Source organism: Euleptes europaea, chromosome 1, assembly GCF_029931775.1.
Source record: "Euleptes europaea isolate rEulEur1 chromosome 1, rEulEur1.hap1, whole genome shotgun sequence".
Lineage (NCBI taxonomy): Eukaryota > Metazoa > Chordata > Lepidosauria > Squamata > Sphaerodactylidae > Euleptes > Euleptes europaea.
The window spans coordinates 138,307,762-138,322,080 of NC_079312.1; the positions used below are offsets into that span (position 1 = coordinate 138,307,762).

Consider the following 14,319-nt stretch of genomic DNA (forward strand, 5'->3'; position numbering starts at 1 on the left):
GTGATGTTGCTGTGTGATTTACTCATCAATACAGTGAGTGACCAGAAGCAATGGAAGACAGGCATCCTCTGCCTTGAAGGTGAACAGATACAAGATTTTAAAAGCAGTCACATATTGTGACAACTTGCATTACAGACATGCATGACATTTTAGCCAAGAGTTTTGGCCATCCCTTTATACTTCAAATCGGTTGCCCACTTCTTTTGTCCTCTCAGAGTGCAAATGTAAGTTTATATGGACATACATTAATCCTTTACTCAACCTTCCCACTCTAAAAATAACTCCCATAACCTTTAAAAAACCCTTCAACATCCATCTTTTCCCTATTGAAGTTAAATGCTCCAAAATCTTGCAAAACCATTTTTTCCCAGAGCTCACCCTAGGAAAGAAGAATTTGCATTGGTTTACAGAGCAGTAGAGGTTATTTTATAAGAGCCCCGTGACACAGAGTGGTAAACTGCAGTACTGCAGTCAAAGCTCTGCTCACAACCTGAGTTAATCCCGACGGAAGTCGGCTTCAGATAGCCGGCTCAAGGTTGACTCAGCCTTCCATCCTTCCGAGGTCAGTAAAATGAGTACCCAGCTTGCTGGGGGTAAAGTGTGGACGACTGGGGAAGGCAATGGCAAACCACCCCATAAACAAAGTCTGCCTAGTAAACGTCGTGATGTGACGTCATCCCATGGGTCAATAATGACCTAGAGGTTCTTTTGCAACATTAAGAGCAATTCTAAGCAGGTCTCCTCAGAATCCTACTCCAGTCTGTTCAATGGGGCTCACTTCCAGGAAAATGTTGTTATGGTGGCATTGTTAGCTTGTCCTCACCCTGACAGCTGCATAGAAGGTAAATTTGCTATGGAGAATAAGAAAGCTTTAAGCCTCTGCTTAACTGCCACTGAAATTAATGTGCTTATTTGTAACCAGATAGTGCCCATGGTTTTGAAAAAATGAAATGTAGTTACCTACCTGTCTAGAAAGATACCAGTTTAGAAGGTCACATTATAGTTCCCTTTTCTTTCAAAACATAGCAAGATTAAAAACCCTCTGAAACAAAAAAATCTATTTCTGGGTATGCCTTACTAGAATTCTTTTGATAGCTGCATAACTGTACACTGCCTTTAATGTGTGAGAACTGACAGGTATGTTTTAGTTCAAAGACAGGACAGCTAATTTGTAGGATACAGACTGTCGGATTTTCAAATGTTTTAAAATGTCAAAAAAGGATGGGATCGGTTGTCTCTTAACAAGGTAGAACAGGAGCCTGTGGGTTTTAAACTAGAGGAAGGAAATTTTAACTTAGATAATTAAAGGAAATTCCTAACTTTAACAGCATCAGTGGGAAAAATATTCCCTGAAGGTGACAGTTCTTTTTGGAGGTTTTGAAGAAACAGTTTGTGTAGCATCTCATGGAAGAGCTTTCAAGTTCTAGGATGTCCTGCCTGGAAATGCAAAAGTGGAAAATCTATATTGGGGTGCCTTCCAGTGCTAGCCTTTTTATTATCTTTAATATTTAAAATGCAAAAGATTATCAACTGTTTTGAGGTTTTATTTAACCATTATCAGACATAATAGAGCATCAGCTTCTTGTATCTTTAACTGGTTGACCTGGAAAAAGGTATTTGGCAATGCAGTTTTGTCATGGCTCAGTGCTACAATGCTGCAAAAAAACGCTTTCCTCTTAAACGTTCACTCACTCCACATGCTATAATGTCCTGCACATGGACTTATGACAGACACATTCTGAGATTCCCCTGCTGGTAAGCCAGCTGCATGCAGAGAGGAGGACCTTCAACCCACACTGGATCAAATAGACTCCCTAGCCCACAATGTTTTAGCATGACCACAAAATAATATTGCACGAAATAAATATATCACTCCCTGGATAAAACAGCTAAAGACACTTTCTGAGAAGCGAATACTGTGTTATTTGCTGTCAAATAGATTCTGCTGTCAAATCTAGGGAAAGGAATATTGGGAAGAAAGCAGCGGTGTCAGCTAATTGCTGACCTGACCCAGTGCCCCAAATATCTTGCATGTTATTGGGTCAGCGATATCTGGCTGCACACTCCTATTAATAACTAGCCACAAATCTACACAAATACCACCAGCAAACTAGGCACTCCAGTCAGTTCATCTAAGATAGGAAGTTGGCCAGGTGCAATAAATGACTGGGCTCCTGTTATCTGTAATAGTGGTATAAAAGAGGACATTTTGGCAGCTGCAACTTTCCCCATCTAAGTAGCATTAAAAGGCAGCGCATTCTAAAATTTCCCCTGCCACTCAACTACTAAAGCATACAAGAACCTTATTCTCCACTGATCTTCATAAGTAGTGTTGAAAGTGGGATGATACGCCATGCCATTTTTTTGCTAGTGCATATAAAACTACCTCATTTCTTTTTCAACGGATGATAACTATCCCACTCATGCCAGTGTTGAAGCGTCACTAAGAACATCTTTCATGCTCATGCCCCTGGAAGGAAAAGGCCAGCTGGAAATCACTCTATTGAGATTGAGGCTTCAGTGTTAAAGGAGGACGAAGCAACGTCTATATAAGGCTTGATGGGACTAGTCTAGATTAGAGTTGGTTATGGAGCTGGGCCTGGAAGAGACTAGCACTACAGAGACAGGTATTTGGAGATGCAACTTGTGGCTTCTCTCCCCACTCAACAAACAGGTCAGTTCTAGGCAGGACTAGAAGATGGAAATAAGCTTTCCTAGCAATTCCACAGCAAGAACACCGGGACACTTTTTTAAAAAAAGGTTTGCCATATCTAATACTCGTCCACATCCTTTGACGTGTTTGATTTTGTTAATAGCAACCCTCTTCTTGGTGATGACTGATAGTTTACTGTAGTGATTTTAAAGAGAGAATACCTTACTCGAGCTTGGTAAAAATAGTTAATGTAGCAGCAGTACTCTTAAAGGCTGTGGGCTGTATCCTCTCCGCTAAGTACAGGGCCTTCTGGAAGAAGAGCCTGTTTCACCAATGGAAGGGTCTAAGGCAGAGGAGTGACCCTGTGAGTGGGCCAGAGGCTAACTTGAGTCCAGCTAAATTTAAAACAAAACCACCCCTTTTCTTACACAGTTTAGCTGACAATGAATACTTGCACGACTCCAGTGGACTCCTTGTATGCTGCACGTAATTCAGGGATACAATTTAGGAAGGGTGCATAGCCCACTCATATGGAACACTCACCATTGCTATGCATTAAGCTGAAAGGACCTGCAATATTCCCATGTAATTGCATTTTCCAGGAGAGGAAACAGTAGTTGTGGACGAGCTGTCATTCAGTTAATTGACCACACTTACTGTTTTTCTTACTAAGGAACCACTGATAAGCTTCCAAGTAATCCCAGGGTTACCTGGAATAACATTAAAGAAATAATAGGGAGGTTTACAGATTGCTCAGGATGTCTATGCTATTTCTCTTTCAGGCCCAGAAAACTCTCAAGGCTTCTATAATCTGATGAGAAGCATAGTTAAGACAGAGAAGGATTAATTACCGTAACCATTGCGGTCAAGTATATATGCTACCCTCCTTTTCTTGGTACATCCAACACAGTGTGAACATACATGACTTTCCCTTAGTCACATTTCAGGTAGATTAACATGCTGCAAAATTAAATGGGAGTGATATTCCCCTTCATACAACTTGGGGACACTAGAGAGCTAAAACTATGGGATGTGACAAAATCCCTTTACAGTCATTATGTGCTTTCAAGAGATAGAAATTCTATTGCTCGCTGTTGAGCTGAGGAGGAGGCTGTTACTTCCCTCCGTGCTTGTCAGTGGACTGAGGCCCCTAAGTCACATAGGCTATTGCTTTTCATTCATTACCTGCCTCCTTACATTGCTGTCAAACTCAGGGCTGTAGCCAAAGTGGGTCCATCATACGACATGGAATATCAGTTCACCCCATCTAATTTTTTTTTTTCAAAACCTCAGGCTTTTTAATATGTGGGTGGGATAACGAGCAAATATTTTTTAGAACAGCAGCCTTTCTGATTAAAGAAATGGGCCGTAGTTGGTGGGCCCCAAAAGCAGGAGGTAGGGTTGCCAACCTCCAGGTGGGGGCTGGAGATCTCCCGCTATTACAACTGATCTCCAGCCGATAGAGATCAGTTCCCCTGGAGAAAATGGCCACTTTGGCAATTGGTCTCTGTGGGGCATTTTTCACGGTAGATTTTGCTTCTCTTTTGCCACGGACCAAAAACCCCCCGATTTAAATGTTTTTTTCATGGCCGCGATTTATCCCTATCAATGTCGATGTAGTTTTGGTTTTTCATGGGAACAAAGCACGCTGTATTTGACAACAGTTTGGTCTGTCCCTTTTGCAGGAGGCCTCCCCTTCCAACAAGCTCATTGTTTATGCCTTCCCCCAGCTCCGCCCTAACTCCGCCCAGCAGATTACCTCCTGCGGTTCACCAGCCCCAGCGCAAAAAACAAGCACCGGTCCCTCTGGTCTCCTCCATTTTTCTTCCACGCTCGCTCTGTTCTGCTTTGGGAACAGTCAGATTCCAAATTGGGGGGGGGGGCAAGGCAGCGGTTTCCTCAAAGCTTCCCTCTATTTTCTATAGGTGTGGAACCCATTGCCCTTTAATGAAAGACAGGATTGGGGGGGGGGCAGGAATTGCATCCATGTGCCCAGAGAAGTGTTTATCTGAAAGTGGGAATGGAGCAGCTCCAACCTGTGCCACTTCAAGAGGTGTGCCTTGGATTTGCCGCTCTCTAGATGCACATTTTCCCCATCCTAATCCTCAAAACTCTTCTTGGGGGCTGATTGTTGAGTTCTGAGAATTTGGATGGGAAAAGGGTGCATCTAGAGAGCGGCAAATCCAAGGAAAAACCTCCCGTGCATAAATGGCCACTGTAAACCTCTTGCATTAAAGCAATTTCCCAGAGTATGTTCCCCCCAGAAGGCCCCTGGCTTGTGCACCGGCCCTGATCCGGCCCCAGTGCATTGTGAGAGAGAGGAGGGCTCCTGGCTTGCACGCCAGCCCCGATCCAGCCAGTGTGCATGGCGGGGGGGAGAGGAAAGGAGGCCCCTGGCTTGCACGCTGGCTCTGATCCGGCCCCAGTGCATCGTGAGAGAGGAGGGCTCCTGGCTTGCAAGCCAGCCCTGATCCAGCCAGTGTTTTGGGGGGGGGGAGAGGAAAGAAGGCCCCTGGCTTGCGTGCCGGCCCTGATCCAGCCCCAGTGCATCGTGAGAGAGAGGAGGGCTCCTGGCTTGCGCGCCGGCCCCTATCCAGCCAGTGTGCATGGCGGGGGGGGGGGGGAGAGGAAAGAAGGCCCCTGGCTTGCGCACCGGCCCTGATCCGGCCCCAGTGCATCGAGAGAGAGGAGGGAGACCCAGAGCAGACTGGCCGCCCCTCTTCAGAAGAGTGATGGGAGGGAGTTTTGCCTTGGGTTTTCTGCTCTCAGGATGCACATTTTTCCCATCCGAATTCTCAAAAATCCCCCTCCCCGCTGGGGTAGAGGGGCCAACAGCCCCTTCCCTTGAACATCCCCCCACGGGTCCAGCTGCCCTAGACCGAGCTGCCACCACCACCACCCCGAGCGCGAGGCGCACATGGCGTGGCACATGGCGTGGCCCCTGGAGCCGTCAGTCCCACGTCCCCCTGTGCTTGGAGGTGTGGGCCCAGCTCCAAGGCCCATCCCGGGCAAGGGGCGGAGAAGGCGTGCCGCCTGCCCGCCCGCCAGCCTCCAGGACGGAGGGAGAGAAGTGACAGGACTCTAGGCAGGCAGGCAGGCAGGCAGCAAAAGGGGTGGTATTCTTGTCCGAGTGCGGAACTCCCCCAGCCAATAGCCGTTCTTGGGGGAGGAGAAATTAGCCGGCATGGGCAGGGACAATTGTTCCAAACCAAGGAACAAAGGCAGTTTTTTTCATGGAGCTCCGAACCAAAAACTGCGCAGCAACAGGAAAGAACGGCGCAAAAGTGGTTTGACTTGCCCCGGTTATAATGCGGCTTTTATTGCTCAATCCAAAAAAAATCGGAGCAGCCATGATTAACCAAAAATTTGCAGCAACGCAAACCGCTGTGAAACCGTTGCAAAGCTCCGTGAAAAATCCCAAGGCATTGAAGTCCCTCCCCTCTCCAAACCCCACCCTCCTCAGGCTCCGCCCCCCCAAATCTCCAGGTATTTCCCAACCCAGAGCTGGCAACCATAGCAGGAGGGCTCCAAAATCCACAAAGTTCTCCCACATAAAATTCCCTCTGGAAGGTTTTTTTAAGACTGCAATCACCTTTAAATTTTAAGTGAACTACTAGGGCAGAAAGCACAGGAGTAATTTAAGCAAGCTACTATCTAATTAAGAAAGGTGTTTATTATAAGCAGGTTAAAGCTCCTAAAGAACTGTTTCTATCTAAAGTATATATTTCTAATGCTAACAATTAAGAGGCATTATGATACATGTAGAAGCAGGGTGGATTTGATTTGATGCAGGGTGGATTTGATTTCATTTAAATTGATTTAAATCACGATTTAAATTGCTGGTCAGTAAGGCTAGATTTAAATCATGGTTTTCTACATAAAGACTCTTGCTGTTATAATCTTAATATTCCCAAACTGGGTCTCTTTTATGGCCTGCTGCCATTATATATTTTCTCCTTCAGGGAGAGAATAATATGATAAACCTCAGGCTATACACACAAAGATCCTAAGACTTGTGGAGTATTCTGCTCAAAAGGTTTCATTTTCATTTTTACTGCTTGCCCCACCCTCCTCATACTTAGCTCCTGGTGCAGATCTATTCCACTCCAAACCATCTTCTGTTCGTTGAACTTTTTGAAGCTTAGCACTTAAGAGGTAAGGGATTGTTTCTGTGTACATAGATTTGCAAAGGAACAATGGGATTAAGGTATTTTTTTCAACTCTATATTCTTTTATAATATTTTTGCATGTGTCTTTGTGTCCGCAGACACAAATTCACAGTTTTGAGAACTGCAAAACCAAGCATCTGTGATAATATCTTCTAGATAGAAAAACTGCCCAAAATAATCTTACAGAAACCTCTGGAAGAGCATCACACTGTGTACTGATTAATGGAATTTAATTACCAAAAAATTTAAACACAGCTTCATGCTACATTATTAAAAACTAATCCTTATTTCATGATGAATAACCTTTGGACTATAATATATCTTAAATAGAAAACCATCTTTAGATAGTCAAGTTTTATTTCGATACAATATCAGCTCTTTTAGACAGATTTTTCCTCAAACAGCATTTTGTTTTTAAAAATTCAATTTATAGTTTTAAAACCCTGATTTAATTTTTTTAATCTGATTTTTAATTTTTTAAAAAATTGATTTTTAGCCACTCTGTATAGATGAGAAGGCTGTAGAAAGTTGGGGATGTCTGGTGGCGACTGGTTTTTTTTTTTGAAAATTCATTTTCTGTCTGGAAATATGAAGGCCTTGGTTGAAATTCTTCGCAGGACTTTTTGTCATCTCCCTACAGCATGAGGTCCCCCATCTTTCAGTCTGTAAACAAAAGTAGGTTAAGGGAATGTTTCCTCAAAGATATACAAATCTCTGAGTAGAAGAGCAAGGCTCTGTTAACTGTACTTTAATCACAAGAGAAGTGTGGAAGCAAATCTCCCCCCCCCCTTTATACCATACACTCCGCTATGCCACCCTCTTCACATTAAGCCCCTAAAGACAGTCTGAAGCAACAGAATGACCATAACGTTCAGCCACAAGCTAATTAAAGGGCACCTGGCTCTATCAGTACTGTTACCACAAGGTCATTTTTCATCTTAATGTAACATGCTGTTCTTCCATGTAATTCTCAGAGGCAGATCCTACACAATCCTCACAAAGGCTTAGTTAATATTTACTTCCTTTAATAAAGAGGCCAAAAGGACACATGTCCTCTGTGACTCCAAAAAGTGATAATCATATAGCCCTACCATATGAAGGGTGAAATGTTACACAGAGATTGGGTCGTGAACAAAATCTAGTTCTTCACTTCCCAATTTTTAAAGGAGACGGCCGCGATGGTGCTGTGTCTGCAAGAAATAATTTGGTGTTGCATCGGATTTTAAGGCAAGATGCAATCTAGCCTCTAAAGGAGTGTTGCTGACCCCTAGCAGGCAATCTGAAGGCACCAGAGGTGTGTGGGAGATGACGAAGACTTGCTGGAAGTCCAGTTTAGGGTCAGCAGGTGAGGCCTTGGTCCCACCACCCGCCATCTCTTCAAAGTGGCCTTCTTTTGAAAACTAGCTGCTGACTATGGTCTAAAACGCATGGTCACTTAGCCCAGTTCCAGCCCAGTTCCAGCCCAGTTCCAGCCCCGTTCCCTCCCAGTTTCACCCAGGATCAAATCTTCGCAAACGGACGGTACCTTATTTACTCTTCTTTCAGCCCTGTGTCGAAGCGAAATGAACCCGCCTTTTCCCATTCCTCTTCTGGGAGAAACAGAAACAGGGGGAAACACAGATGATTGGCATCTCTCACAACCAAATGCGATGCAGCGTTTGAAGTGGCAGGGATTCAAATGCTTCCTGCCTGCTGCTACTTGGGAGCTTTTTCTGAGAAAAAGCAAGTCTTTTTTAAAACTAGGCTTGGATTCCCCCCCCCCTTCTTTCAGGTAGCTCTGTTTTTTTGTTTTTTAGTACTTAAAATGCTTTTAAAATTACAAGAGGAGGCGGGAAGCCTCCATTAGTCAATTCGAAAGGACCAATCACCAGGAGCTGGGGTGTGTGTGTGGGGAGGGCTTACTCAGCGGGAACCCGCATTTTCTGTTTACATGGATCCATTTGCACATAGTTTCGTCCCTGCTCATTCCAGGTAATGTGGGTTCATTTGATCCTGGGTGGAACGGGGATGGAACTGGGCTGGAACTGGGCTAAGTGACCATGCATTTTAGACCTATGTTGCATAATGGAATCACTAGTCATAACGCATTATTAGAATCTAAAATACCATTGAAGTCTTCAGGTAGAATAAAAACAGAGTGTTTTTACATGTTAAGACTTAGATCACTTTTGAGCCTCTCCTGTACTATTTATGTAAACCTAATTGCTGGCGCTGATGAGAAGAGTTTGTAAGGAAAACAAATGCCCTAAACAAAGACATTTTGTCTTGCCGGGTTTCTAATTATCCAAATATTTTGGATAAATGAAAAAGAACTATATGGCACTGAATTCTTGGCAGCTGTCCAGATCGTTTTTATGAGCTTCCTTTACTTATGACTCCAAGAGCCTATAGTTACAGTGAAAATCACAGTGCAAGACCAGAGCGGCATTGGTTGCTTGTAGCCCGGAACCAAGTAATAATGCCCTTCCACAAGCAAAGCCATTTTGATATCCCCAAGGCCATAAAACTTAATAGTCTATTCTAAAATAGCCTGAAACTTACTAGCAAATGTGGAAGTAATTTTATGGACAACCCATTCAGAGGACAGAGACAATGAGATAATGTTCACACGTCACAGGGCAAAACAGTCTGTGCCTTCCTTGATAGGGCATGTTTTATGTTTCATTATAATTATGGGAACTAGAATTTCTCTTTATTACACAAGCCTGATTATGCAGCCAGGGAACCAAAAGACTGACTACAATGAGCATAGCAAACTGGAGAATTTTGCATAAAGTTTGTTCAATTTGTATACTTCATTCTGAATGCAAAACTTCATTAACTAATGCAAAGAAATAACATGTGATCAGGAATATGGATAGAGAAGGGAAAGAAGGAAGTAGCACCCTTAGGACACTGTGAAAATGGGGGAGGAGACCTGGCAAGCTCTGTGGAACTGTGTCCTCCTGTCCTTCATTTCTAGAACACCCATCTGCTTCCCTTTTTCTATCCTGAACTTTTATCAGACAAGGACTGTATGGTTTAAAGACCCATTCTTCCTTCCCACAAGGTGCCAGATTCTGACCCTGAACTCAGATTTACAAGATAATCACAACCATGTGGATTGTTGACATTCATATTGCTGAAACATAATATATTAACAAGCTCAGTTAGCAGAGAGGTAGGACTTCTCTTTACTGCCAAAATACTGTTTTGCTTTGGAAGGGGACACATATTTTGGTGGCATTTAGACTGTTCACTCAATTTGCTGCTTACTAAAGTTTACTAAGTCCTTACAGGAAACAAGCCTCATGTTTCAATGAAAGTAAGCCCCATGGATATCAGTGGTACTTAACATGGTTGGGATAAGTCTTCCCATTAGGACTGCCAACCTCCAGGGGCTAGCTGGAGATCTTCTGCTATTACAACTGATCTCCAGCTGATAAGAGATCAGTTCACCTGGAGAAAATGGCCGCTTTGGCAATCGGACTCTATGGCATTGAAGTCCCTCCCCTCCCCAAAACCCGCCCTCCTCAGGTTCTGGCAACCCTACTGCCCATTCTGAGAATCTGATGTGCTCAGCTTGCATTAAAGCAATATACTTATGGTAGCAGTCACAGCTAGGCTAAGTCAAGCTTTTATCTCAAGCATAGAACTCCCAACTATTTAATTTGGGCTTTTCATACCTCTCCCCACAGTGTCCCAGCTGTACTGCTTTTGCAAATAAACATCTGTCTTGGCATTAGTCCAATGGAAAGGAGAGTCAATGGTTTTACCCCACCCATACATGTGGGGGTTAAATGTACAATGGATGCAGCTCTCTGACCAGCCATAATTCAGCTATGACTCCATGACCAAGTTAGGAATCCCATCTTGAAGAATGCCAGAACTCTGACAGCCAAACAAGGGTAGAAGTGCCATTAGTAAGAGGGAGGCCATGGTAGGACTGGAGATATTTTGAGGTCTGGGTGAAAATTCAATTGCACCCTCTGATTCTTGGTCTGTGGTTGCTAATTTATCCATTCTAGCCATTAAAGGACACTTTTTTGTTCTTTAGCGGCATCAAAAAAAGTCTACCACCAGAAACAGCCACTTCATGATGCCTTATGGCAGTGTCAACAAACATGGTAGGCCTGTCTGCTGGGGCAAGAGGCCCTCTTGGGGGAAGTTTCCAGCAAACTTTCCCATATATTACAAAGGCTCTTCCTTTAAATGAACTGGGGTTTCAGCCTGGAGGGTCTTTGATTGTTCTGGCCGGTTTTTTTTTTACTGGCCTTGTTCCTGTTTTAAGAAATTGTGGTTACCTCTGTCTGTCAGAGGCAATCTTAGTACTCTAAGTCTGATGCTTGATCTGTGATTGTTATTTGAAACGTGGTGGAAAGTATCATCAAGTCACCACTGACTTATGGTGACCCTGTACGGTTTTGAAGGCAAAAGACATTGGGAGGCGGCTTACTATTGCCTGCCTCCGCGTGGGCTGAGAGAGTTCTGAGAAAACTGTGACTGGCCCAAGGTCACCCAGCAAGCTTCATGTGGAGGAGTGGGGAATCAAACTCGGCTCTCCAAATTAGAGTCTGCCACTCTTAACCACTACACCACACTGGCTATCAAATGATCCACATGTGATTGTGAACCTCTGGTAAAAAAAAAAAAAGTAAGGGATGAAAGAAGTAGTACTATAGTTCTTTTCAAACTGGCACAGGGCTGTAACAGTGAAGGTAAGTTTGAACCGCATCCAAGGTGAATCACTCTCACTCATTTTAGTTACTAAAAATTCACTTTCATGCTTTGACAATACACACCCTATCAGAAGATCTTTTAATGGGAAAACAATTAAACATTAGACCTTGCAACGGGGATGGAACTTGGCAGAATGTGTCAGCTCTGTCAAATGATGATAAAGGATTTAATTACAGCTAGACAGCCTTTCCTCCCCCAATGGCATGCTATATACTTTCTGCATTGATTTAAGCAATGAAAGTTTCCAGTCCTAACTCTGAAGGTACTATCTCATTAACAGGTCTGTCAGCAAGACAATGGATATTTTACTTTTCCTGCCTTTACACATACACACCACCTTACGCCCATATGGATTTTCAGTTTTAATGTACAATGTATAAATTTTACATTTTGCCTACTCAAAAGCACATAAAGCTGGACTTTCAAAGCACCTGCAATTGGGGACCAGGGAGTTTCCAGGTCTCTATTTTCCTAGCTTGGTAATGTTTTTGAATGCAGACCTGCGGCCTAAGCCTGACTGGGGGAAGAGGGGGTTCACTAGTATTTGTATCACCTAAATCCTTTTAAAAAAGTCTAGTTCAAATATTCTAGATCATGTACCTATTGGGAAATCGGTGAGGGGCTCTTGTATCTCAGATTCGCTCTGGTAGATTTGCCCACAGGGATCCTTTCAATACATGATTGCACCATGTTCAAGTCTATACACACCTGTATGTGCTTCTGATTACCCATACATATTAACTTCTCCTTTTGCGTAATCCCTCCAAAAGGCTGTCTTTTCTTGGCTAAGAAGCAAACCTTCTCCATGAGCCAATCCATCTCATGCATTACCATTCCATTAAGAGAACTTGCTGTGGGCTGCTGTCTTCTATGAAGGAGTAGGAAGGAGATGAGTGGACAGCTGTAAAAGTCTTTCAGATGCTTGTCTGGAGGTCTCCATTGAGCAGTGTCCTTTGGGTTTCTGTGGCTTCATTTAACCTAGATTTATCCTGCTTGCTGTCACTCCTGTCTGTTTCGTCAATCCCACTGACTTTCATCAAGCAGAGAACATTCTGGAAGCTCTTCTTGAAGTTATCGGACAAGAAGGCATAGAGGATAGGGTTAGCACAGCTATTGGCATAGGTGAGTCCCACTACAAAATCAAACATGCCCTTGAGAACTGGCGTGGGTATAATTGAGACAGAGACTGAGTAGACATTAAAGATATAGAAGGGCAGCCAGCAAAAGATGAAAACAGCAACCACAATGGAGACCATCCTGGTAACCTTCTTCTCTGATCTTTTCCTCTTAGAGGAGCCCACCCTGATACCAGAGGACTTGACCTTGATTATAATGAACAGGTAACAAAGGCAGATGATGGTAAGGGGCACCAAGAAGCCGAGAATAAAGGCATAGATTATGAAAGCGGCATACCAAGCACCAGAATCATCTGGCCAGATTATGGTACAGCTAGTGCTCCCGTGGTTATGGGCTACTCCAGCATATATCATGATGGGCATGATGACCAAAAGGGAAATGACCCATACAGCTACATTGACCATCTTTGCTGTTGTTGGCCGCCTCCACTTGGAAGATTTTATGGGATGCACCACAGCAAGGTACCTGTCAACACTCATTACGGTGAGGCAGAAGATGCTGGTGAACTGATTGATCCCGTCCACTGTCATGACAACTCGGCAAATGGCTTTCCCGAAGGGCCAGTGAACTAGAGCCACCTGCATTGCCAAAAAAGGCAACCCCAACATGAACAGTTCATCAGCTATCGCTAAGTTGAGTATGTAGATGTTGGTGATCGTCTTCATCTTGGCATAGCGGAGAATGACATAGATGACCAGGGTGTTACCACACAGTCCCACAATGCAAACCACAAAGTAGAGGAAGGTGAGTATGGCATTGCTAGTCAGGTCATAATGGTGGCCTGTGATGTTTATGGAGGCATTCGTGGTAGGAGTCTCTGGGGAGAAGCTGTCAAACTGAGAGGCAGAGGGAAACCAGAACACGGTGGTGTTGAGCAACTCATACTTTAGGTCCATGGTGCAACTGGTGTTACTGTTTGCCAAGCAAGCACTTCAGGCAAAGAAAATGGTCATGTCAATTGGCTCAGGGTGTTCCCAGGTAAGCAGAAAGATCTGGAATACAGAATACAGAGGGAATAAGGCTTAGCTCATCTTCATATAGTGAAAAATACACTATATATAACAAACATTTAGTATATAACAAACATTTTACTGCATAAATTAATATTTCTGTAGCAGAGACCAGCTTTCCTCACCACAGACCACTATCTCCTCCAAGATGTCTTGATTTTTCCTTTAAACAGAACAGTCATGCTAGGTGGAATTTCTTACAGTATACTGACTCTAGAGGAGACCAAAACCTTCAGGAGAAGAGGAGATATCACAAGGCAAGGTGCGGATTAATGGCATCCTTATGTTAGTCTCTGGGTTAGTACTTAAAGCAGGGCTGGGGAACGTCAGGCCCAGGGGCCGTTTAAGGCCTGCGAAGTCATTTGGTCTGGCCCTTCATGGGTCCTGGCAGATCTCTAGCTCAGAAGGATCCAAGACTGGTGATCCGCCCCCTCCCATGGACAGGAATAGCCTCTATTCAAGGCAGGTGTGAATTTGTTTTGCTGAGAAAAGGAACCTTTTTCCCCCCTTGGAGAAGAGTCGTTAGCTATGGAGCTGCTAGGAACGCCCAAGAAACTGTGTTAACCCTTTCCCACCCAGAAACGTATTCCGTCTGTACTACAGGAGGCCTGGGGGTGGAAGTGGCGACAAT

General features: G+C 43.9%; 1 protein-coding gene across 1 annotated transcript; it reads right to left on the reverse strand.

Annotated features, from left to right (window-relative positions):
* Nucleotides 1-12,393: 12,393 nt before the first annotated feature.
* On the reverse strand, nucleotides 12,394-13,629 carry SSTR2 (somatostatin receptor 2). Its single transcript, XM_056861363.1, has one exon. It carries the CDS (start codon nucleotides 13,572-13,574, stop codon nucleotides 12,456-12,458), a length of 1,119 nt encoding a protein of 372 aa, XP_056717341.1. The 5' UTR covers nucleotides 13,575-13,629; the 3' UTR covers nucleotides 12,394-12,455.
* Nucleotides 13,630-14,319: the final 690 nt, after the last annotated feature.

What these genes read in the sequence shown, in the direction of transcription:
- SSTR2 (XM_056861363.1), bottom strand. Translation starts at nt 13,574, where the DNA reads ATGGACCTAAAGTATGAGTTGCTCAACACCACCGTGTTCTGGTTTCCC.